At 53.6% G+C, this 23,392-nt stretch overlaps 8 protein-coding genes across 8 annotated transcripts; 6 read left to right on the top strand and 2 right to left on the bottom strand.

Annotated features, from left to right (window-relative positions):
• Nucleotides 1-5,818: 5,818 nt before the first annotated feature.
• On the top strand, nt 5,819-7,841 carry ASPACDRAFT_80440 (sugar porter family MFS transporter). Its single transcript, XM_020205655.1, has 3 exons — nt 5,819-6,886; nt 6,939-7,209; nt 7,268-7,841. Exons 1-3 carry the CDS (start codon nt 5,903-5,905, stop codon nt 7,660-7,662), a joined length of 1,650 nt encoding a protein of 549 aa, XP_020053984.1. The 5' UTR covers nt 5,819-5,902; the 3' UTR covers nt 7,663-7,841.
• Nucleotides 7,842-8,054: 213 nt separating this feature from the next.
• Nucleotides 8,055-9,697, top strand: ASPACDRAFT_123535 (SDR family oxidoreductase). The gene is made up of 3 exons (XM_020196651.1): nt 8,055-8,957; nt 9,053-9,399; nt 9,453-9,697. Exons 1-3 carry the CDS (start codon nt 8,495-8,497, stop codon nt 9,498-9,500), a joined length of 858 nt encoding a protein of 285 aa, XP_020053983.1. The 5' UTR covers nt 8,055-8,494; the 3' UTR covers nt 9,501-9,697.
• A 56-nt stretch (nt 9,698-9,753) lies between these two features.
• Nucleotides 9,754-10,481, top strand: ASPACDRAFT_123532 (uncharacterized protein). Its single transcript, XM_020196650.1, has 2 exons — nt 9,754-10,356; nt 10,431-10,481. Exon 1 carries the CDS (start codon nt 9,982-9,984, stop codon nt 10,243-10,245), a length of 264 nt encoding a protein of 87 aa, XP_020053982.1. The 5' UTR covers nt 9,754-9,981; the 3' UTR covers nt 10,246-10,356; nt 10,431-10,481.
• Nucleotides 10,085-11,820, top strand: ASPACDRAFT_80435 (uncharacterized protein). The gene is made up of 8 exons (XM_020205653.1): nt 10,085-10,356; nt 10,434-10,612; nt 10,664-10,933; nt 11,000-11,132; nt 11,184-11,201; nt 11,257-11,393; nt 11,456-11,584; nt 11,636-11,820. The coding sequence occupies exons 2-8, from the start codon at nt 10,526-10,528 to the stop codon at nt 11,747-11,749; spliced, it is 888 nt and encodes a 295-aa protein (XP_020053981.1). The 5' UTR covers nt 10,085-10,356; nt 10,434-10,525; the 3' UTR covers nt 11,750-11,820.
• Nucleotides 11,821-12,092: 272 nt separating this feature from the next.
• Nucleotides 12,093-13,037, top strand: ASPACDRAFT_45733 (uncharacterized protein; the record flags this gene model as incomplete). The annotated part of the gene is made up of 1 exon (XM_020201665.1): nt 12,093-13,037. One exon carries the CDS (start codon nt 12,093-12,095, stop codon nt 13,035-13,037), a length of 945 nt encoding a protein of 314 aa, XP_020053980.1.
• Nucleotides 13,038-13,874: 837 nt separating this feature from the next.
• Nucleotides 13,875-14,411, top strand: ASPACDRAFT_45732 (uncharacterized protein; the record flags this gene model as incomplete). The annotated part of the gene is made up of 2 exons (XM_020201664.1): nt 13,875-14,069; nt 14,136-14,411. The coding sequence occupies 2 exons, from the start codon at nt 13,875-13,877 to the stop codon at nt 14,409-14,411; spliced, it is 471 nt and encodes a 156-aa protein (XP_020053979.1).
• Nucleotides 14,412-16,087: 1,676 nt separating this feature from the next.
• Nucleotides 16,088-17,578, bottom strand: ASPACDRAFT_1890214 (uncharacterized protein). The gene has a single exon (XM_020198567.1). The coding sequence runs from the start codon at nt 17,478-17,480 to the stop codon at nt 16,209-16,211; it is 1,272 nt and encodes a 423-aa protein (XP_020053978.1). The 5' UTR covers nt 17,481-17,578; the 3' UTR covers nt 16,088-16,208.
• Nucleotides 17,579-17,873: 295 nt separating this feature from the next.
• Nucleotides 17,874-19,841, bottom strand: ASPACDRAFT_123525 (uncharacterized protein). Its single transcript, XM_020196649.1, has 8 exons — nt 19,613-19,841; nt 19,428-19,548; nt 19,187-19,371; nt 19,093-19,129; nt 18,969-19,036; nt 18,521-18,906; nt 18,390-18,457; nt 17,874-18,327 (listed from the first exon to the last, which is right to left on the bottom strand). Exons 1-8 carry the CDS (start codon nt 19,706-19,708, stop codon nt 18,029-18,031), a joined length of 1,260 nt encoding a protein of 419 aa, XP_020053977.1. The 5' UTR covers nt 19,709-19,841; the 3' UTR covers nt 17,874-18,028.
• Between the last annotated feature and the right edge of the window lie 3,551 nt (nt 19,842-23,392).

Below are 23,392 nucleotides of genomic sequence, written 5' to 3'. Positions count from 1 at the left end.
TTATGCATGGGTTCTGGGGTAAACGATTGAGTTATTTAGTGGTTGCGGGGTTGAGGGGCAGAGTCATCTGCCTGGACAGTCGGGCCGTATGCCGTACAGGAAATGCTTTCTACAAAGCACTCTCACAGCAAGATCACACCATAACGAAGTACAACAATCATATGCCTCAAGGGGTAGCAGTGGGTCTTCCATGTCAAATTTGAAACCGATCTTGGCAGGGTGGGCATTTGTTCCAGACGCTACCCGCGTTTGCGCAGCGACAGACCTATATAAGAGCAAGACTTAAGACATGGCCTAGTAGCCGCTTCGAATATGAAGTTGTACAGTTTCAGTCTGGATCACGGCTGGTGCCTATTCATGAAAGCAGCCAAGGACATCGACTCGGTGTTCATTCACATCAGAGGACTAGTGACTTCACTTGAGTCCGCCTCAGTCACCAAATGAGCCCTGTCAAAGGATGCACACTGGACGACACTACACCTGCCACTACTCGACTTCCGCTCGAAGCGATCCTGAATGAACCCCAACCACTCAGGAGAACTCGCCGTCAAGACATCGGTATGGTCCATGTCCGCATAGACGCTTATGTGAACCTCATTGCCCGATAGACAACTTGCGTTGAACGAGCGGGTGGTAGTCTTTGGTAGGACAGCGGTGTCATTTAAACCCCGAACGATGAGCATCGGTGTATTCGATGTACCTCCATTGGCAGGGGCCATTGCGTTCTGCCACGCTTGAAAAGGGACATTGTTCACGAGTGCGCTCGTGTTTGTAATCATTTTCTGACGGTCTAAGACCGTACCCCGGCGACATGATGCTATAGTAGCATGCCTGCGCGAGCTCAGCGATGTCGACGCGCTGGAGGAAGGTGTCGAGAAGAAGGAGAGGTCGATCCCGGGGATGACGCGCTTGAGCGCGAGGGGCAGCCAGAGGGATTCGTAGGTGATATTACAGCTCGCATAGTTGCTGGCTGTCAGAACGGTTTCAGCCGTGAGCGCTGTCATATCGTAGATCCTGCTGGCGGGTGCTAGAGCCACGGTGCCCAGGTATTCTCCCGCGCCGTAGGTTTTGACCAGCTCACTCTCCGACAGCTTCCACACAGCCCCGCCTCCCTGGCTGTGACCCACACTCGTTCATTCCGAGGTGAAGGTGTGTGGCAGAGCATTGCGCGCGGCGACCATGGCGTAGTTGAGGCCGTTGGCGGCAGGGAACGAGGAGGGTGGCATTGTTCCCGAGTCCCGCTTAGTCCGGCGCGACGACCGCGTACCCGTTCTCAATCAGGAGGCTCCAGCTGTGGTAGTCCTAGAGATCGGTGGTGGGAGTGGGAGGACAGCCGGCGAAGACACCAATGGTGCCGTGGGCATAGGCGACCACGGGAAACTTCGTGTCGGGTCGGAACGAAGTATATGGCATCCCGATGATTCCGGTCGCGGGGACGAGGGTGCCGTTCAAGTCCCTTGTAGTGTGTTAAAAGCGAGGCGGTCATTCCGGTGATCACGTTGAGTGTGTTTGGTTCGACGGCTTCGAACTTCAGCAGATCACCTACAGCAGAACCAGTAAAGTTGCTTGCGGTGCTGTAGAGATCGTAATCGAAGCTCATGCCGAACATCTCGGCATCGACAGCCATCCCGACTTGGAAGTAAGCCTGACACGCTGCATCACCTCCAAGCTGAGTCAATGTATTTGTCGATACATTGAGGTTTGCAGTAGATGCTCTGGCCAGAGAGCTGCAAGCGAGGCCGTTAAAAATGGTAGCAGGTAGCATTGCAAAAAGACAGGCTATTCAAGGAGTAAAACAAAGTCGGTGCTGATATTTGAACGTCAAACAGTTATAGAGACTAAAAGACTTCACTTCCACGCAGCATGCAGCATGGAGGAGATATTTATCTCCTCTTTGAGTCTGAGGAGTATATACTATACAGAAGTCTAAGCTTATTTACCCCGAAACGCGCGGGCAGCGCCCCGCTAGCGCTAGGCTGTATTTAGGCATGATGCGCAAGGGTAGAGCAGTTCAGACGGTAGTGGAACTCACTTCAGACAACCATTAGACAAAAGCAACATCATGTAATTCTGTCTAGATGCTCTATGTATAGTTTGTGATGTTGCGTGGAACAGAGCAGTCTCAGCTGGTTCATCGTGCTTGATCACTAGATTATGCTTGTCAGCGTTGCTAGGGAACCCGGCCACGTGACTCCATAGGCCTTTTCCCTCTTGTTCACATGCGGGAACGAAGCTAGTTCAACCACCAAGAAAATCAATGACTCGTCCCAGCAGCCTACCTCTAAAGCTCCAAATTGTCGTCAATGCTCTTTCTTTCATCTCATTGACTTTTGTGACAACAACTTTGAAGCTGCAAGCACCTGTGACAGTGAAGGGCTCGGCCAGCGGAGACATATATCCCTACACTATTATCAGGCACCAGTTTGCAAGGCGATCGGTGTCTCATACAAATATCCACAACTTGCGAGGATCACAATGGAGAATTGAATCATATACAGCAACGTATGCATAGTGTGCTTGAGTTCAATTGGTACATATGACATTTTATTGTCCGACAAATGTGCAGTCGTCGGACGATTCGAGGTGCAACCTACGTTCAACGCCGCTCGTATCTATCAAAGTGCCCTACTCGAAAGCTGCCATAGTTGGTTCTCCATTGAGCGAAAACGCCGAAAGAAACTCGTAGCACCTGCCAGTTCACTGACAAGCACACACATGAAGGCCTTATATCGAAGTTCTCAAGGACGAGTATGATGTGCACGTAGCATGTAACAAAATTCGTAAGAATCGGATACGCCGTGTAGGCCTTTCTCTAGTAAGATGAAAGAAATAACCTGACTAGTGAGAATCCTCCTCTTTCGCTGAAAGTAGGCACAACCAAGATACCGGCCTCGAACCTTCGATCTAGTTCTCAGTCCAGACTGCCAGATTTCCACGTGCTTCTGTCAAAAGGCCAGTGGATTCGGGAAACACCCGACGCAAGTGTATCAAGGTGGTAGGTGACGCACTAAGGAGAATCGCATGGTCCCCCCAGTGCGGCTTGAGAGAAACAAGCAATCCCAACAAGAATCATGTCACTGTGTCAGAAATCAAGGTTTCTTGCCCATCTAAGCAAATAAACTCCCTAGATTAACATGGGCTGTGCGGGCTCTGCCGAAGTGTCGTCACTACCAAAGAACTCGGAGATAGTTCACTCTTTCGGTAGTGTCTCCGACCAACACTATCGGTAATTATGATTGTCAGATGATCGGGAGACCGTTGATTTGACAGATCGGGCCCCATAGAGAAAATATCGTCGTGCTGGGCCTGCGTTCGGCAAGTTCATAGCGTTGGCGCCGTGGCTTGAGACCGGGCGCCCTTTCGGATCTCGGAAAAAGATTACTGAGGCTGGCGCGATGTGGGGAATGACTTTTCCCGGGGCTGCTATTCGGGTGCTATAGTGTCCCGTAGTTCGCATGGGGTAAAGAGTACAGTACGGAGGGCTAATGAACAATTGGCCAATAGACTCGATGGGTGATAAAAGATTGTTATGAAGCTTGAAGGTTAAGTGACTCTCCAGACCGGATGATATTCTATCCTGCAATCCCGAAGCAGGCCGTAATGGTACGATCGTACGGCCGAGTAATCTCGAACCTTGTATACCTGTGGCTTGAGGCTAAGCAAAATGCCTGCTCCCGGCCGTGCCATTTCCAACCTTCAACCTGGTGGCAATAGCTTCAGCTTCAATGGTTCGGCTCTTACAGCTATATCCGATCCATGATCTCGAACTCATCGCTACCGGCAGTCGGCGGTCTGACGGGGAGTCCAGCTTCCAGAAGCCGAACAAGAATTTGATTAGATTTGATCCGAGACACCTTTCTAGGAAAGTTCCACGGCAACTGGTGAGTAAGCGGTCTATACGTCATCCGAAATTCCATCCTAAGCGAGCACGTGAGCGCGCAGCAGCCCTTGCCCTATTTGATTACCCGGCTGAAGGGGTCCTGCACGAGGGACTCGGGGCCTCAGGGGTTGTCTCTAGATGATCAGTGGAACCGGCAAACAATAGTCAGGAACATCTTCAACTTCTATCCCACAGGGGAAGCGATGGGGGATTCTGGACGTGGTACAAGATTATCTGCTACTTCTCAATTACACAGTACGTAGACGGAGACGAATAGTTCATGTGGACAGTGCATGGGAATAGCGTCATAAATCAAGGGCAACCCTAAGCAAGCCATTGTCGTCATTGTGCGAGAAGGATCAGAAGTTCAGAACCCTGGCCGGAGGGAGTTTAGGCGAGGTTCGCACCAAGGCAGCCACGAAGCTTGGTGGAGGATTCCAGAGCCAACCAGTCGAGTCCATTAACGCCACCAATCATTTTCGGCTCGGTCGGGATGGCAGTCAGCTGGACGTTGGCAGCCATTCTCGCAGTAATGGGACGACTCTCGTCATCCCGACCATCGGGGCCGAAACGCTTTTCTCGGTCGGCTTAGCGAGCATGTCAGTACCAGATGTCGGCTGGGAATTGTAGACGAGGGACAATTGGTTGAAGGGGCATGAGAGCAAGAGCAATCGACGCTGTCGGGAATAGCTTCGTGTACCTAGTACGTACGAGTAGACACAACGACTCCAGTGACATATCAAATTCCCCATGTTTTATTGCGTGAATTCTCCACTGGTTTGCAGGTGGTCAAAACTGACGTTTTAACCTCCGCATTTCCCCTCTTTTCCCCCTCCTTTTAGCACTGTGCAGGAAGTGGAAGTGACTGGGATTGAAGACTCACCGGTCAACGGAAATGGTATCGCACTCCCCTCAATTTCTCCAGGCCCTCCAGGTTTGGTGCCCTGCGTCAGCAAACTCCAGGTCACTCCAGGATATCCGACCCTATCCGGGCCACGCGCGGTCATTTGCTTGCCGAACTCTGGAGTTGTGGGTGAGCACCCCCGAAGAGGAATAGTGGTAGTGGGGCATCTCCACATTGGGCAAGAATACCTTTTGTTCACGGCTCATCTTGTCGCCAGGCTTTCCCCCTCTGGAGCGCCGCTGATGCCCGTCTCGACCTGCCAATTCCTTGTTCTTTTCTTCTTCTCTGCTGTCTTGGCTGATGCACGAGTCTCACACACCCCTGTCGGTCATCATCAGCTCACTGTAACTGTAAACCAGACCTGTCTTCCCCCGGATATCGAAAATGGCACCAGACTAATCCATTTCTGTACGACAGCAGCATCTCCTCCTTCCTCGTAGAAACCGATGTCATCGATCTGGGGATTCCATGGATGGCTTCTTGACACACGCCTCCCGTGCCATGCAGGCGGGTGGCGTCGAACCCCTTCTAATCTCTAGTAGAGAATAATTTACCCCCGTGTGCCGATGCCGTCAGCCAACGAGATCCGTCCCCTGCTCTTCTAACTGTCCCGAAAGAGGCCCGTGGAACCCGATAGTACTGCAACTCCCCCTGGTACTCCGGTCGTTCCCCAGTATTCCGTCACTTCTGACTGGCCTGTCGGTTTCGGCCGGCCTTCTACGGCATACCTAGGGCCATTGAGAAAGTCGTCAGCCCTGGTCTCATCCCCCCCCCCGGCAGCTGCTGATGTCGGCTCTCCACATGTCGGCTCTCTGCCCAGGCGTGGATCTGTTTTCCCCCGATGAAAAATTTCCCCTCCCTCTTTTGTACACAGCAAAGGCATAAAAGGCCGCTCATTCCCCCCGAGGATGAGATCTTTCTGAATCAGGCATCTGCAACCTTCTCCTTTACTCCCAAACAAATCATTTCTTCCCAAAGAGGGTGATTGAGTTCAACCCTTCCATACCTTCACGGGTTCGACATTTCCCTATCGTCCGCTCCTTTGGGCTCGATCTCACTGATCATTACTCTCTTGGACAAAATCAAAACAATCCCCGCAGCCTTCACCCTTCTCCACCATGGGTGTTGAATCCTCTGCCAGCCATGGGGAGCACATCACCCCTGCTGTCGCTCCCCAGCAACAATCCAGCCAAGAAACGCTTGGCTACGACAAGCCGATGGAGATGGGCGTGGACACCCCCGTTCCTCGTGTCACGCTGCGCTCCTTCGTCCTGACCATGTTCGTCTCCATGGGAGGTCTTCTTTTCGGTTATGATACCGGTCAGATCGCCGGTTTCGAGCAGGAGGATGATTACCTCCGCCGGTACGGTATGCAGAAGGCGGATGGCACCTGGTATCTCAGCAATGTCCGCTCCGGTCTGTTGACCAGTCTGTTGTCTATCGGTACCTTGATCGGTGCCCTGGTTGCTGCCCCTATCGCCAACCGCATTGGTCGCAAGTGGTCGATCACCGTCTGGTGTGTCATCCTTATCATCGGTCTCATTGTGCAGATCACGGCTCCCTCGGGCAACTGGGTCCAGATGGTCATGGGCCGTTGGACCACTGGTCTGGGTGTCGGAGGTTGCTCCCTCCTAGTGCCCATGTACCAGGGTGAGAGTGCGCCCCGCCACATCCGTGGTGCCATGATCAGTTGTTACCAGCTGTTTGTCACTCTGGGTATCTTCTTGGCCTACCTGATCAACCTGGGAACGCACAACCTCGAGGGCACCGCCCAGTGGCGCATTACCCTGGGTATCACCTTCGTGTTTGCTCTCGCCCTCGGTGCTGGTATGGTCTTCTTCCCTGAATCTCCTCGCTTTGCCTACCGTCACGGCCGTATCGATGAGGCTCGTAACACCATGTCCAAGCTCTATGGTGTTCCTGAGAACCACCGCGTCATTATCAACGAACTGGATGAGATCCGGGCTCAGCTCGAGGCCGAGAACGTCAGCCAGAAGTGGCACGAGTTCATCACTGCCCCCCGCATGTTCTACCGTATCGTCCTGGGTATGGTTCTGCAGGCGCTCCAGCAGCTGACCGGTGCCAACTACTTCTTCTACTATGTAAGTTCATCTTGATCTTTCTCATATGGGCCGTCTTGCTAACATTCAACAGGGTACTACTATCTTCAAGGGTGCTGGTATCTCCGACAGCTTCATCACTCAGGTTATTCTCGGCGCCGTCAACTTCGGAACCACCTTTGGTGGCTTGTACATTGTTGAGAACTTCGGTCGCCGCAAGTCTCTGATGGTGGGTGCTGGATTCATGTTCGTGTGCTTCATGATCTTCGCTTCCATTGGCCACTTCATGCTTGATGTGCAAAACCCCGAGAACACCCCCGATGTTGGCAAGGGTATGATTGTTGTGACTTGTTTCTTCATTGCTGGTAAGTCCCGGACGACCTTTCCTTGGATACGTTGTCATAAAGCTAATTATCCTCCCAGCGTACGCTATGACCTGGGGTCCCATGGTCTGGGCCATCGTTGCCGAGCTCTACCCCGGCAAGTACCGTGCCCAGGGTATGGCTCTGGCCACCGCCTCCAACTGGCTTTGGAACTTCCTGATCGGTTTCTTCACCCCCTTCATCACCGGTGCCATCGACTTCGCCTACGGTTACGTCTTCGCGGGCTGTCTGCTGGTCGCTGTCTTCGTGATCTACTTCTTTGTCATCGAGGGCAAGGGCCGCACCCTGGAGGAGCTGGACTGGATGTACGTCAACAAGGTCAAGCCCTGGAAGAGCAGCAGCTTCGAGATGCCGACTCTCCACTCGGCCGAGTACTTCCAGGAGGAGGAGCGTCACCGCAAGGAGTCCCGCTCCTACCACGCGGAGAATGCCTAGGTTGGCAGCGTGGGAAACCGACGAAAAGTTATACCCCCGGGGATTGGAGTTTGATTTGGATGTGTTCATGATGTTTTTCACGTACAGTACATATGTGGTGGTGTGCATTTGATCGCATGATATACCAGGCTTGGCCATGTACATTAGATTTGCATAGTTCATACACTTTCTGCATTTTTTTTAACCTTTGAAGTGACTTCTAGTATGTAGTGTCTCATGCCTTGTGTAACTTGACTTGTTTCCATCGCGAATTCACCGTGATTGCCTTGCCACTAGGGTATGATGTCATGGTGTAACTGACATTACAGTACATTACCGCCTACACCGCCACACTAACCACCGCCACACTAACCACCGCCACAAATGGCTTAATGTTATCTTATCGAATTACACTGGACAGACCCACAGGGTGCATAGCTACTGCCTTGATGACAACAGAATGCGTAGGTCTACGGTATCACTTGAAAAACTCCATCCAGGCTGCAGACAGCAGCCATGACAAACCGGCGCCATCGATCCTCAGCCGTGCGTGTGGCTGACAGTTTTGACAGACCTCACGTAAGTCGAAGAGACGACCACTGCAACCTAATTCACGAAACAGCCAACCCCAGCACCGCAACCCCTCCATCTAGCCCCTAAGGACCCAACACTAGCGCCCCAATCCTTCCCGTCTCGTATCAACCACCCGCGATCCTTACATCCACCTCAACTCCGATCAACCCTTCAGCATAAGCATATTAACCCAGCTATCTCCCACCACATCACAATTAAAACCCCTCTACCAAACCACCCTCCGACCGCAATCTCCAACTCCAACTTCCCCACAACCAAAATGACGCCCCCAACCCAAGACCAAGAAGAACCGCGCCCAACAGTCCTCATAACCGGCTGCAGCGCGCAAGGCATCGGCTCCGCGCTGGCCCAAACCTTCCACGAGCGGGGGTTCCACGTCTTCGCCACGGCGCGCTCCCTGCACAAGATGGCCCACCTCGCCGACCTGCCCCACGTGACCCTCTTGGAGCTGGACGTGACCTCCGCCGAGCAGATCGCGCGGGCGGTCGCCGCCGTGCGCGCCCACACTTCGGGAAGGCTGGACTACCTGGTCAACAACTCGGGGCTGCCGCTGGTGCGGCCCGCGCTGGAGACGTCGCTGGCCGAGGCGCAGGCGCTCTTCGACGTCAACTTCTGGGGCGCGGTGCGCGTGACGCAGGCGTTCAGCGGGATGGTGGTCGCCGCGAAGGGGTGTGTGGTCAATATCGCCAGTCTGGGGGGGAATATGCCTGTTGTTTGGAATGGTGAGTTTCTGACCCCGGGGGGATAAGGTGTGGAGGATGAGGGTCGAGGAATGACGTGTAGGCTAATGAGTTGGGATATGTGGGGGTGAGGGCAGCGTTTTACGCCGCCTCCAAAGCCGCTTTGAAATCCTACGGTGAGACGCTTCGATTGGAGCTGGCGCCGTTCGGGGTTCGGGTCGTCACGGTGATGTCCGGCGTGGTGCGCACGCAGATCTTTGATAAGCATCCAGACCTGGAGTTTCCGGGGTCGATGTATGAACCGGCTACGGACGGGGTGCGGAGAATGGCGGCGGGGGAGTCGGTCAAGCATCCCATGGCGCCGGAGGAGTATGCGCGGAGGCTGGTGGAGGATTTGCTGAGTGGGAAGACCGGGTTGGTGTGGCGCGGGAAGATGGCGTCAATTGGGTGGTTTTTGACGACCTGGATGCCGACTTGGGTTTTGGTGAGTTTTCTTCCTTTGGCATTCTTTGGGGTGGGGACAGGCTGACTGTTTAGGATCGGATGGGGACGGCGGGGATGGGGTTGGAGGAGTTGAAGAGATAAGTATTCGATGGATATGGATAGTAGGTGGTATGTTGTTGGTCCATCTGACTCAAGAATAATTCTCAGTATTGTCGAGTTGTATATTAGCTAGATAATGTATGAACAATCCACACTCAGCTACCAGGGGAAGTCCATGATCTCGGGACATTAGCACTTGCAGGCAAAAGGTAGACATAGCGCTATACACAGCCTCCTCGGCAGAACGCCACTTCCAACCATAGCCAAGCCATATAAAACCCAGCCAGACACCACCCCCTTGTCCACAGCACCGTATGATCAACCCACAACCAGCCCACCCTTTGTAGCCCATCACATGCCCCCCAAACCCATCAACCCATCATCCGAGTGACAAACCCCCAGTGCTTGTCCCACCAAGCCAGATATCATAAACCGAAGAAGCCCCATCACTGGATTTCCCCCTGAAACCTTCTCTCCCCTCTCAAACCTTAACCTGAATCAAACACACCAATCGACAGCAACAATGCCCACCCAATCCCCTCCCAAGCTACGGGTCGCCATCATCGGCGCCGGTCCCGCGGGCCTCGCCGCCGCGATTGAGTTCGCCAAGTTGTCGTTCGTGGAGGCTCGGATCTACGAACAGGCGCGGGAGCTCCGCGAGATGGGGGCGGGCACCAGCCTCCACCACAACACCTGGCGGATGCTGGATGCGCTGGGGGTGTATGAGAATTTTGACGAGAGGGATCTGTTTCGGCCTGCGGATGGGCATTTGGTGCAGCATCGGTGAGTTTTCATTTGATCGGACTTTGAGGGTGCGGGGTTAGGTGAGGGTAATAGCTGATGCGGAAGGGTCGGAATGGGAGGACGGGAGAGTTGTTGCTTTCCACTGGGCAGGAGGGTGAGTTCCATCCATTCTAGACAGATTGGGTTTGGGCCGAAGGTTGATAGAAACGCCCGCGCGGTACCACCAAGCAAGAACCCTGCGCACGGTGCTGCAGAAGACGCTTCTGCGCAGTGTCGATCGGTCACGACTGAGATTGTCGAGTCGGTTGATCGACGTCGTCGAGATGTCTACCGGGGCACTGAGTCTGCGGTTTGAAGATGGCCATGAGGACGAGGCGGACCTTCTGGTCGGCGCGGACGGGATTCGCTCGGTGAGTATCACCCCTTTTCCTCGAATGGTCATCAACAAGACTCATATGTAGACCGTCCGCCGATTCGCATACCCGGACTACCGACTCAGGTACACGGGCACCACCGCCTATCGGGCCCTCGCGGACGCGAGCGACATTCTCAGCATCCCCGGCTTCCCCGATGCGAACACCTTCTGGCACGGTCCGCACAACCGGCTCTACACGTGCAATCTCCGGAACAACGTGTACGAGATCGCGGCGCGAGTGCGGCTCACGGAAGACGCTGCGCCGGTTAGCTGGGGGCAGGATGCTTCGGTGGAGGACTTTGGCGAGCGGTTCAAGGTTAGTGGGATCGTGGCTTCATGCGGTCATCTCAATCAGAATTGATTTGCCCTGATTGGCGACCAGAACTTCTCTCCCATGCTTCGAAATGCGATAGCCAAGATCAAGGTGGTCAAAAAGTATGCGCTCTTCAATGGACCGCGGTTGCCCCGGGTGGTTTCGCATGGGTCGATCGCGTTGATCGGGGACGCGTCACATCGTAAGTTAGTAGCTCAACGTGGTGACATGTACTGACAGCATAAATAATCAGCCTTAGCTGGTGAATTCGGTAGGGATTGAGCGTATATTATACAAATTGGGTGGAGTAAAGCTGACCCTCACAGGGACAGGAGCCGGCTGCGCCTTTGAGGACGCCTATGTGCTCAGCCGTGCAATACGGTGGGCGCACGACCGCGGGCATCATCCAAGTGAAGGACTGGACCTGTTCGATCAGGTCCGAACGCCGCATTATCATGCGATGGTAAGATGAATCGCCGCTGCAGACTACCCCTTACGTCTTACTTAATAACATAACGGGAATAGTACGATATTCTGGACGGATTTGCTCGGTCGAGCGTGTCGCGCAAGACAATCACCAGCTTCGACGATGCTGCCATTCAGATTATGGAAGACGAGTGGAGTGATGGGATCCGCTGGCTATATCATTACCAGGTCCGTTTCGGGGTTGGTGGCAGGAAGCACAACTACTGACTCCTGTTGCAGGTGGAAGACGTCTGGCACAAAGCCTGGAGGGCAGAAGATGCTCGTCGCAGTGTGCTTTATAGTGACGATCGCAAAGACAAGGCGAACCGGGTTGAAAGTAACTCTCATCTCTAAGCGAGTGAGCAGCCATATACTGTATACCATGACGTGTAAAGAATGCACTGTAACAGGACAGTGCGCCATGTAAACATTTATCTCCGAACCTTGGCAACTTAGTATAGCTGAGCCATTTCCGAAAGGGCGGTGTGCCATTCTGCCCACTCCCCACATCCACAAAGGGAATCGCGGTGTTTTCTTTACCGTTTTTCCACACCCCTCCAAATCCCATCCCTAAACTCCCATCACAAACACCCACTCTATTTGCACCCCTCCACCCTTCCATCCTTCCATCCCAACCAACCCCATAAACATACTATACATCGTGACCCGAATGCAAACCACCCAGCCACACCACGGAATGGCCACGCCATCCTCCCCCTTCAACTGCTTCGCCGTCGGCCCGCCCACCGACCCGAACGCGCCGCCGCCCCCTCCACCCGACCCATCCATGCTGCAGCTGCCCCCACCCCTCGAAGGCTGGTACGTGACCTGGGAGGAAGCCTTCGGGAAATCCCAGGCGTTCGCCGAATCCCACGGCTACCGGCTGGTGAAGAAGCGCTCCAGCAAGGGGGAGACGGGGGGCAACCAGATCAAGGCGCTGTACCTGATCTGCGACCGGGGCATCTTCAAGCCCTCCGTCGCGAAAATCCGCAAGCGGCCCAACCGCAAACGCATCGGGTGTCCGTTCGATATGTCCATCCTGTGGAATTCGCGGCAGGGCCTGTACCAGGTGCGCGTGCGCAATCCGTTGCATAACCATGGGCCCCGCGAGAAGACGCCGCCGCCGCGGGAGCCGTCGCCCGGGTCGAATTTGCCGTTTTTGAGTGAGGAGTTGCCGCCGCGGTTGGGGGAGGAGAATGAGGAGGATGAGGGGGAGGGGATGGGTGAGGAGAATACGCCTTCGGCGGAGTCGGAGGCTCAGCAGCAGCAGCAGCAGCAGCAGCAGCAACAACAACAACAACAACAACAACAACAACAACAACAACAACAACAACAACAACAACAACAGCAGCAGGCGAGCAAGCCTGCGGTGAAGAGGATCAAGATTCGCGGGCTGCGGGATGTAGCCGTCAAGGCGTATTGTGAGTGGCAGGAGTCGTATGTGCAGTCACCTCTGCTCAAGGCGGAGTTTCGCAAGGCGCGCGACGTGGCGTTGGAGAATGGGGTGGATCTCGAGCAGATGCACTTGGATCAGGATTGGGGGTTCCTTGTCGAGAATGGGGTCAAGAAGGGCATTGCGAGGCGTTTCATTGAGGATATCGGGGAATGGGCTAGGTTGTTTGAGGAGCTGTCGGGGAATTGAACCTTCGGCCGATGTTAGGGCTGCTTAGAAGGGGGTCCGGTGTGATGGACATGTTTAGTGTACATATCGTATTAGGCTCATTGGCCAAAGTGCTTAGCCTGAAGGTCTAATGGTGAAAATTACTCTCGCTGTAAACTATGGCTGGACAGCTTTTCATCTAGATTGCCAGAGAACTCGAGATCTGATTACGTCGCTTAGAGGGACGGTGTCAACCCACGCCGCGACCCAAGCACGTGAAAAACTTCCTTGGGGCCGAACAACTCGAGACGACACTTCGAATATGCAACAATCGTTAGAAGTGCTCTGTTGAGACATCTCATTGGACAGCGCGTAAGTCAGGGTGACCGCCGATCCTGAGATAACGTGGGTGACGTTGATCTATGGGGGCTATTAGGGCGCAGTCGACATCTGCAGCGGCAAGGATCGGGGCCGGAATCCTGCCGGAAAAATCTTGTGCAAGGCTATCTAGCATTTGTTCCTGACAGACGGTAAGCTTGACACTGCATGCTGCTGCGCAGCAGCCGTACGCGTCATGCTTCCCCGCAAAACCGCCCCCAGGCTTTTCGGCACTAAGCCACTAACCTCATTCGCTTATGCGGAACTATGTCGGTTTCATGGCAACATGGGTCATCAAGTATGCACTTGTCAGTATGGAGATTGCGGTGTTGACAGGAAAGGAGACACAAATGGAGGATTGAGAAGGTATAAAAGGGGGCTGTCATCTGTGGTTTTAGGTCATCATCATCATCGAAACACACTCAACCCACCCCCACAAGCAAAGCAATCACTCCTTTGACTCACTCAAGTCTATCATTCTCCATTCAATCAATCCACAAAATGAAGGTCTCAACCGCCCTGGTTTCCGCCGCCGTCTCCCTCCTGACCGGGCCCCAGCTCGTCTCCGCGCTCTGGTCGTGCAGCGAGCTCTCCAAGCTGGGCGACACCGCCATCGACGGCACCGCCTATATCCACTACACCTCCATCCGCGATAGCAGCTACAAGGCCAACGGCGAGGGTGCTGCCGAACCATGGGTACGATGATCCCTCCCCTTTGAACTACCGTGCCAGTCCAGAATGCACAGTGGCTAACCGCACTAGATCGCAATCTGCACCCCCAGCGATGACTCCTGGAGCCAGACGGACTTCGGCCTCCCCTGCACCAACAGCGCGGGCGGCAGCCAGCCTTACACCTTCTCCTCCTCCGAGACCGGCCTCGGCGCCAGCCTCGTCGTGTACAGCGGCGAGGGCTGCGATGCGAGCGCCTCCGACCTGGAGGGCGGGTACATCTCCTTCGACGGGACGACCAAGGAATTGAACTCGGACTGTGGCACGCGCAACAAGGGCGTCACCTGCCAGTTCTCTTACTCGGCTTAGAGTAGCCTCTTCGTTTGGATGCAGGGGGGTTTTCACCGTTGTTATTGGGATAGGGGCAGTGATGATTGCGGGATTTGGGACTGAGACTCGGCTATTTCTTTTGCTAGTTCTTTTTTGTGTTGGGTATCAGATGAAGGAAGCAGTTGATGCTATAGCATGGCTTGTAAGATGAGTGGAATAATGCACTTGCGATTTGCCCCGAACATCACGCCTATCAAATCATATTAGTATGCTTGGTATGCAAAGAAGAGATACGACGATAAAGTTGAAAGAGTCTCATACAGTGGGCAGAACCTCGAAACAAAGGTCCAGCACCAGCATTAGTGGTGATAATCGAAGCAGAGCGCGGGGGCAGAAAATAAACGAAATCAAAACCTCGATCCAAGACAATGAGCAAGACAAGGCCATTGTTCTTACCACATCCGATCTTTATCACAGCTGCGCTCATAGCCGGAGAGTGCCATCCATGATCCCCACACCTCATTATCCACATCCAATGACCGACCCTCCCCTCAAGGTTTATAAATACAACTCCCCTTACCCACCCTATACCTCAAGCCAACATACACCAAACCACAAGTGACCCGACAACCCAGGTACAACCCCCATCAACAAGACACAACCTCAGCAAACGCACATTGTACGGGACTCAGTGAAAAATGATACCCCGTTCACCACGGGCCCCGCCCGGCTACATCGCCATCTACTGGGCGGAGAAGGTCATCCTGCTAATGGTGCTGCACCTGAACTCGCCCATCGCGTGCGACCCGGAGCGGCCGTTCGACTCCGCCGAGGCCCAGCGCGTGGTGGAGCGCGGCTTCATCGACACCTTCTGCGGCAGGGTGATCCGCTCGAACATCTCGGGGGATTTCGCCTCGCCCAGAGGCTACGATGAGGTCGTCGGCCGGGAGGGCGCATTCGACAACTGCGTCGAGCTCACCAGGGAGCTCATGTGGGCCGTGCACCACGATCCTTCCGTCCTGGAGGGCAATGGGGAATCGCTGAGGGACCGACTCCTCCTAGGGTGGGGTATTGCGTAGGCAAGTCCTTCGTGGATGCAAGGAAAGGGAGATTTGTGCCTTGATTCCCCCGGTATATAAATAGCTCTGCTACGTGGGTGTGCTCAATGTATACGTGTGTATATTCTGCACGCGGAACATGGCTAGATTGATATTATAATTATCGATTACTTCTTTTTTCCCCCCAACTTTAATTGGTAAACTTCCTCAAGTTGTAAATCTAGATCTTCTGTACGTTCATTTCTTGCCTAATTGATGGTATCTTTTTGATATGACTTTTTGTTGTTAACCAATTTCTTTTTGTGTCTCAGCTTTGTAAATTCCTTTTACCGAGACTTGTGCTGAGGTTTGACAGAATCTTTTGTGTTTCAAATTACCCCGGACTTAACTTAGAGAGTACACGCCGGGTCATTCAGCAGCCTGGCTAATATGCTCTGCACTATCAGGCGGTAAAGTCGGGATGGTCGCCTAGCAGAGGGTCACCACGACTGAACGAACAGACCACTCGAATTTGTATCAGCGAACAAATTATGTACAAGCTCATGTGCATATATGACTGTAGAAAGGGAAACTGTAGAAAGGGATAAATACATAATTGAAACAAGGATTGAATCATCACATATGCAATAGCAGGGCAAAATGCTTGGTGTTGAGGGTATCCAAATCCCGCCAGCGCTTGAAGAAAAAACAATATTAAGAATAAGTCCACAGGAAATTGCGGATCACAATGATATTAGAGAAACTAGAGGTGTACCCGAAGAACTCATCATCTTCTCGCTCAAACAGCCTCCCAATCCATCGCATCGACCAAAAAGTCCCACTCGTCGGGGTCACTCTCGCTCTCGCCGGCGGTCGCCGCGGCATCATCCTGGCCCGCCTCACGCCCGAGCTCATCAACCCGCTGCTGGGCGATGTCCGCCGCCTCGACCAGCCCCTGTAGGATCTGGACGAAGATGGTATCGAAATCGTAGCTCTCGAGCGGGGTCAGCGCGTCCTTCCAGGCCTTGTAGCCCGCGCGCCAGGTCTGGGGGTCGCGCTCGCGCTCCTCGGGGTCCATGTCGGCGTACTTCCAGCGGTTACGCAGCTCCTTGGCCTTCTGCAGGTGCGCGAAGCGCTCGCCGGACCCCAGCACCTCGAAGTACGGGCTGTCGAGGTCGCGGAGGGCCTCGAGGACGTTGGCGTGGTAGCGGTGGGTGGAACTGTTACCTGCATTCATCTCGTCCGCCCAGCTGATGTTGGTGTTGGTGTGGGTGGACGGGTGCGCCCGCGAGACGTGGATGTTCCACACCAGCATCAGGTACACCAGCGCCCGCTCCAGCAGCCCGTAGTACTCGTGGAAGTCGAGCTTGAACATCTGCTCCGCGTACAGCTGCTCCGCGGCCGGCTGGTCGCGGTTCGTCGCTTGCTTGAACCCGTCCACCAGGTGCCGCAGCTTCCACTCCAGCCGCCGTCGGATCTTCCGGTAGCGCGAGAGGGCCTCGACGGCGTCGGCGATGGACGGTGGGATCGGTCGCTTCTTCTTTTTCGTGGGCGACTGAGAGTCAGAGCGGAGGCTGTGCGCGGACGAGGAGGGCTCCGGCGTCGGCGGCTCCAGGTGCGTCGGGATCTTCTCCCATCCGTCGCCGAGCGAGGAGCTCACTCCGCCGACCACCCGCGGGAGCCTTTCGGCTCGTTGCTGCTGCTGCTCTTGGTGGTGCTGGGTTGGGCTCGTGCTCGTCGGCGCCGTGCCGTTGCTGGGGGCAGGGCGCGGTGACGGGGTCCAGATTTTGGGGTTCGTGTTGGATGCAGATGACGCCCCGTTGAGAGTGCTGCTGGCTGTGGCGGTGATGGTAGTACCGTTGGTGGTGGTGGTTGCAGTGACGGCGGGCTGGGGTGGCCGGATCGTCTGCGGAGCAGGCTTGGTTTTGTAAGACCCTTTGTGATGGCGATTCTGGGTCCCACCACGACCATGAGAGAGCTGATGATGAGTGGTGGTTGTGGTGGAGCTTACACTGGATGGCTTGTCGGAGCCCTGGGGAGCCCAACGCGACTTGGCAAGTTCTTCACTCATTTCTGGATCTGTTATGATGAGGATAATGCGTGATGAGATAAGTTGAGATAAGTTCGCGTCAGTTTCACCCAAATAATCTTATCGGGTTGCGGGAAAAGTGAAACGGGCCCTGGCCTGGCATGCGACGACGGGAAGGCGGCTATTTATGCATCTGACTAAACTTATGCCGCCGCTTTGTTGCTTCACCGCGGGAGTCTCCGCCCTCGAGCCTTTGTGCTTTGAACAACTAAATCTTTGTGAAGTCAATTGGAAGTTTGTGCTATGAGATATTATTAAAGTGATGAATTAAATCTGTAGGTGTACTTCATCATGGAAAGAGACTCGTGACAATGGGATCGACTCGATCTTTGTAGATAAGAATTAATACATAGAAAAAAAAATCTTTGAATGATTGACAGACAGACCCGGTGACAGATGCCTCCCCCCCGGATGGAAGTGATGTATTCGGTGCAAAGGGTATCAAACAAACCCGAGAACAAAGCAAAACCCTTCATGACTCCATAACACCGTTCCTCATGGATGATAAGTGAAAGTATCGGGGAATCCTTTCAGACCCGAGTGTATTTCCCGTCCATCTCCACCAGATGGACCTCGCTGTTGTCATCGCGCGGGCCTCGTGACACATAATCAACTGAAAAATTGACGGACTTGGAGATCTTGCTGTTGGCATTGGTTTGGCCCTTGGACATGAAGGAAGGGCCGCGCGAGGCATAGGTCCGTCGCGAGTTCTGGCTGTTCATCCCCGGGATGTGGTGGGCGGCCACCGCTCGGGCGGCGGGGAGACACGTCGTGAGAATGGCGATTTGCGACTCGATGACAGACCAGTGGATAAGCGGGAGGAGACCAGCTATGCGGAGTCAGTGTCACGCTCTCTGCTACCGATGGTAAAGGATGAGATGATGGGCTTACCAGTTTGGTTCACGCCCCAGCGGTGGTTCCAGAAGACAACCAGCCGGATAATCGCAACAACCGTCAAACTAGAGAGCATTTCCCCATCAGTATGGACGTAGAGATTCCGAATGCCACATAATCCAACTCACATTAAACCCATCATGAACATCATTCCCACAGTAATCTTCTTGCCGGTCGGCAGCTGCAGCTTCGAAACCTCGTACACGGGCAGGATGACGATGATGACGTCGGCGACAATGTTCACAATACAGTGCACGAGAATGGCGTCGATGAAGTCGATGCAGGTTCCGCCGGCGTAGTTCGTGGCCCATCCATCCCAATCCAGGTGCACCGGGGTGCACCGGAGCAGGTCGACCATCGCGAAAGTGATGCCGATCGAAGCGTTCACGCCGATCATGATAAAGGCAAACGTACGGAAAACGCGCGACTGGAAAATGCGGAGAAGGAAGAGCAGGACGGAGATCTTGGCGAGCGAGATTTGCGTCTTGTAGACCATCGCCAGCGCCTCGAAGTGCTGTGTGGTTGGAGATCCGTCAGTGTTACTCCTCCGCGAGCGCACTAGTGTACCTCACACACCTTATAGAAATTCGTGATGTCGTCGAACGGGACGTCCCAAATGTTCTGGCCAAAGCCGTAGTAGATCACTGATGCGGTGTTAGTTTAGGAGATAAACCGTCGAAACTCAGGGGAGGTCACCCACTCTTATCGTACATGGCATATTCAACAACACCAAAGACCTGAAGGATTTATCAGTGAGCCGCCAGCCCGAAATCCAGTACGCGACCGAGCCTTACAAACGAGAGCGTAATTGTAGTGTCGTCCGGCCCCCAGCCTCCCGCGAGACCCTGGAACTTGGCCCATAATCGAATAACGAAGAAGACGGTCGCAAGAACGAGCGGCGCCAGAACGGACGGGTCCACGAGGGACGGACCTGCGCGAGGGCGAATATGACATTCTTGTTCGAAAAGGTGTCTGGCGTCTGCGAGGTATCAGCATGCGAAAGGTCTCGATTGCATGATAGCTCGAGTTACTCACGGAAATACTCCTTGGGGGTACATTCACTTGAAGCGTAGGCGATCAGACTGGACTCTTTGGTGCAGACACATGAGGTGTCAGTGATTGGGCAATCTGGGTAGGTTTGGTCCCAGTAAGACACCTGCCGAAGGGAGGAGAGATTAGTGTGAGAAAACATTAAGTCGAAGCGCCAAATGGGTACTAACGACACATTCCGAGAAATCGGCGGTGGTATAGTTTGTTGCGAGGGCGGTGGTGGTGAGAGTTCCCAGCAGGAACAACAAACTGTGGTAAAGCTTCATGGTGACAGGCTTTGTCAGGTGCAACGAGACAGCAGTAGTAGCACGTTGCGACAGCGGCAGTGGTTCATTATTACAAGTGGATGAACTTCGGGGGAACGACAGACTTAACACCCCTTATTAAGACAGCCCTCGGGCCAAACCTTCTCTTCGAGTCCACACACACCACCTGAAACGTTAATCAACGGTTGAGCGAGTACCGAACCAAACCTACATTTACACAGTGCATGAATCGTATCGTATACATGCCCACCTTCGTTTGGGCCCAGATCACTCCATTGCACATGGTCCTGGCTAGAAGAACCCTGATGGGAAAAAAATGCTTATTAACTCGTTTAAGTGGTAGAAAAGTCTGCCTTGCCATGGATCTAAGATTGAGTGTGGTGGGCTACCATCGATCTACTCGGTAGCAATCGGTTGTGATGAGTATGTGCGCAGGGACCCGTGGGTGGGAGTGGGTGGGAGTGGGTGGGAGTGAAACGGAACAGCCCCACTAAGCCTCTTTGGTGCTTAACCTCCGTGGCGGCGATCGGCCTGTGTTGCCCGACAAGACGCTGTGCTTCCACCGCTGCGTGTCTGGCCCAATCCGAAGGATTTCCAAATACTTGGTCACTCCCCCTCTCCCCCACTCCACTAACAAGGTAGAATCATCGACCGGTGACCCAGGAAGATTCTGTGCATAAGGAAAAGACCAACCTGGACGTCCTTTCGGAGTCCCCATCGTCGGCTGAAATGACTCTGTTTGACTGAGACACCTTCCCATGACGCCATGTGATTGAGTTTGGGCTGTTTTTGCTGTTTTAATACTGTAGCCTACCACAGCCCTGTGCCTGTACCCCGCAAGAGAAAACAAAAAGGATCATCAAACCCTGGCTCGGTGGCTTGCTGCCACGCACGTGGCCTTCTAGAAATCTCAACCCGAGGATCGTCCTCCTTCTTTGCAGTCACCCCTCCCACGTCTTTTGCACCACGCCTCGTGTGGCTGCCAAGTGGGACAGCCACTTTAAGCAGCTGCCGGACTGTTTGATATAGATGAAGGATCCAGACTTCATTCCCGAGGTCCGAACTTGAAGGCCACCGTTCGCCATTGCAACTACTTCGACAGGTTTAGTGTCCCCCCTCTTTAAGGTATCCGGGGCAATGTTGATCCGCGGAAGTAGATCTCCGAAAGGGAAAAGTCTCCGGCACCAGTGCCACCAAGACAATCCTTTCATAAGTAAATATACTGGAGAGGCAATAGAGGTGCTGGCTAGCGGACGGTGTCTCCGATGATCAGCATCATATCTCCAAATGGTTAATTGCAGAGGAGAGGGGGGGAAGGTCCCGTTTAATATATGTATCTCGGTTGACCTCTTGCCAGAACCAGTAGTCACCAGTGCGGCAACGGCAGCATTGACCGTGGTACCTCGTGTGAGATCGATCCCCTTCTGGAGCTGATCGACCCAGAGCTAAATTTGGCCCTTCAGATGCTCCTCAGCTGTCTGGTCTGCTCTGTGTATCTAATTAATCGATGCGCAGCACTTCTGCGGAGTCCAGCTGAGCCCAGCTGAGCCCAGCCCTGTTTGCCACCCCCTACTGATTGATATGGAGGACTAATTCCATGCTATTTTCATCTCGATTGTGACGGGAAAGGAAGGGCTTCATCCCCCTGCCTCAGGCATCAATTTGCGGTCTAAGCCGCCGCTGGCTGGTGTTGGATTCAGCCTCGAGTCTATCGTGACTCCTCATTCTTTCTTCACCTCGCATTGTGTTCTCCTTGTCTGGGTTTCCTCAACAGTCCACAGAACTCAGTGTGCTCACAAAATCGAGTCAAATCCTTCACGGACCAGAGCACATTTGCGTTCTAGTCGAAAGTATATCGCAGGGCTTAACTTCGTTGGTGCAGCGCCATGTCCACGATCCGGCGTGCTCTCGACGCCAGACTATATCTTGGTCAAAGCAGATCATACTGTGAGGCGCCGATGGTTTGGTGCCATTCGTATCAATCCGCCCAAATTTTCCGTTGCCCGGTGAAAGTCTTGGCGTGGGAGGAGGGCTAGGGATCCCGCATGATGCCGATCTGAATATCTGAAGTGATCAAATACGATCGATCCCCATGATCAGGGCAGCCGGGTGATCTATCCTCACTGCCTCGTTTCTTGAGATGAATACGCGATGCGACTCAAAAAGCGAACCGCATCCCCTAGTGTCGGTTTGTAACCTCTGACCCAATGCACTGGTTGCATGAGGATTCCTCTCGCGCACGAGTAAGCAATTTAACTTTACCACCCGGCTACATCCGGGTCCTGCCGCCAGCACAATCTGAGCGAGGAACTCTAAAAATGTGCACACTGCACACACACATCACTCATGGGTTCTGCATGCCAGACCCTAGTCAAGCAGAAGAGAAACATACCCACACCAATCCATGGCTCTGGAACCGGGCAAAACGTGCTTTTTTTTTGGGTCATTGTGACAAGAATTTATTTGAGGTGCATGCAAGGAACAGGTAACGAGCTTGACGAAAGAGTTTCAGCTCCTCAACTAAACCTATAAGCGAATCCTACTCCCAAGTACTTACATATGCAATCACTCACAGCCTAGCCCCTGATCTCCCAACCTCAAAACAACACGGAAGCTCGCTACCAAACTCCTCTTCCTCCAACCAACCTCAAACACGAAACAGCCTCCCCGTCCTCCCACACAAGATGCACCTAGACTCCTAGACTACAAACTCAAACTTGAAAACACCTTTCGTCCAGGCTGTCTCGGTTCCCCAACTTTTGAGAACCAGGCCTTTCGGCTCTTCGAACAAAACCGGGTTCTACGCCCGAGCGCTAACAAACCTTGTGCCCCAGCCGGAAACCCTGCAGTCTGCACTTTTTTTCTTATTTTTTTTTTTGGTGTGCTGTTACGTAGAATGCTAATGAGTGGAAATTCTCGCGGGCGCCGGTCACGATAACGTACTGGATATGTACAAGAATGTACACACCTACCTAATCGGAAGCACTTTTCCACACCGAGGCCGGCCAAGTCCATTCCCCTTCCCCAAAATTTAGGTCGATGTGGAGGTGAAACCTGGAGATTTTTCTTCATGATTCGACTGTCTCATCATCGATACGGGAGATGACGACTTGGGGGGATACAAGTTCGGTTGTTTGGATCCTGGCCCTAATTCTGAATCTGAATCTGAATCTGAATCTGAATCTGAATCTGAATCTGAATCTGAATCTAGAGGCAAGGAGCTGACTGATGACTCGAGGGGTAGCACTGGGTTTTATTGAGGCGCCCCGAGTCAAGAATCGCTGGGGGGAAGTTCGAAAGCCTTGGCAGATGACTCGGTCTGATGCTGGACCAGACCCAGAGTTTGAGATTTGTATCGTTTCTGGCGCCATGACTCGAGCCTACAATGTTGTGTGCAGTAAGGCCTCGATACGACGCAGTTTGTTCGTTCTGCTCTAGCCTGACCTACAGGCAGTGGTTTGTGGCGTGTTGAACGAAGCTCTCTTCTCCAGGAGCTTTAATCCCCTTTTGCCGGTCTCTTCCCTCCTTGGCTGCAATATTAGGTTGCATGGTCGGAGTTCCTCGGCCGTGTTCTTTAACCTTGCTTTGGTGTGAGGGTTCGGTACGAGGACGGACCCTTGGTGGTGTTAATTGGTCCGGGGATTCCCGTATCCGCTCCTTGGTCCTTCTGCGACTACCATGGTC

The sequence above is a fragment of the Aspergillus aculeatus genome (genome assembly GCF_001890905.1).
Source record: "Aspergillus aculeatus ATCC 16872 unplaced genomic scaffold ASPACscaffold_13, whole genome shotgun sequence".
Classification (NCBI taxonomy): domain Eukaryota; kingdom Fungi; phylum Ascomycota; class Eurotiomycetes; order Eurotiales; family Aspergillaceae; genus Aspergillus; species Aspergillus aculeatus.
The sequence above is the reverse complement of the archived record's forward strand: the minus strand, read 5'-3'. Positions and strand labels throughout refer to the sequence as shown.

Coding starts and splice junctions, on each gene's coding strand:
- ASPACDRAFT_80440 (XM_020205655.1), top strand. CDS start 5,903: ATGGGTGTTGAATCCTCTGCCAGCCATGGGGAGCACATCACCCCTGCT. Junction 6,887..6,938: donor CCAACTACTTCTTCTACTAT/GTAAGTTCATCT, acceptor AACATTCAACAG/GGTACTACTATCTTCAAGGG. Junction 7,210..7,267: donor GACTTGTTTCTTCATTGCTG/GTAAGTCCCGGA, acceptor TTATCCTCCCAG/CGTACGCTATGACCTGGGGT.
- ASPACDRAFT_123535 (XM_020196651.1), top strand. CDS start 8,495: ATGACGCCCCCAACCCAAGACCAAGAAGAACCGCGCCCAACAGTCCTC. Junction 8,958..9,052: donor TATGCCTGTTGTTTGGAATG/GTGAGTTTCTGA, acceptor GGGTGAGGGCAG/CGTTTTACGCCGCCTCCAAA. Junction 9,400..9,452: donor GGATGCCGACTTGGGTTTTG/GTGAGTTTTCTT, acceptor CTGACTGTTTAG/GATCGGATGGGGACGGCGGG.
- ASPACDRAFT_123532 (XM_020196650.1), top strand. CDS start 9,982: ATGCCCACCCAATCCCCTCCCAAGCTACGGGTCGCCATCATCGGCGCC.
- ASPACDRAFT_80435 (XM_020205653.1), top strand. CDS start 10,526: ATGTCTACCGGGGCACTGAGTCTGCGGTTTGAAGATGGCCATGAGGAC. Junction 10,934..10,999: donor ACTTTGGCGAGCGGTTCAAG/GTTAGTGGGATC, acceptor ATTGGCGACCAG/AACTTCTCTCCCATGCTTCG. Junction 11,394..11,455: donor CGCCGCATTATCATGCGATG/GTAAGATGAATC, acceptor TAACGGGAATAG/TACGATATTCTGGACGGATT.
- ASPACDRAFT_1890214 (XM_020198567.1), bottom strand. CDS start 17,480: ATGAGTGAAGAACTTGCCAAGTCGCGTTGGGCTCCCCAGGGCTCCGAC.
- ASPACDRAFT_123525 (XM_020196649.1), bottom strand. CDS start 19,708: ATGAAGCTTTACCACAGTTTGTTGTTCCTGCTGGGAACTCTCACCACC. Junction 19,130..19,186: donor CTACAATTACGCTCTCGTTT/GTAAGGCTCGGT, acceptor TAAATCCTTCAG/GTCTTTGGTGTTGTTGAATA. Junction 18,907..18,968: donor ACATCACGAATTTCTATAAG/GTGTGTGAGGTA, acceptor CCAACCACACAG/CACTTCGAGGCGCTGGCGAT.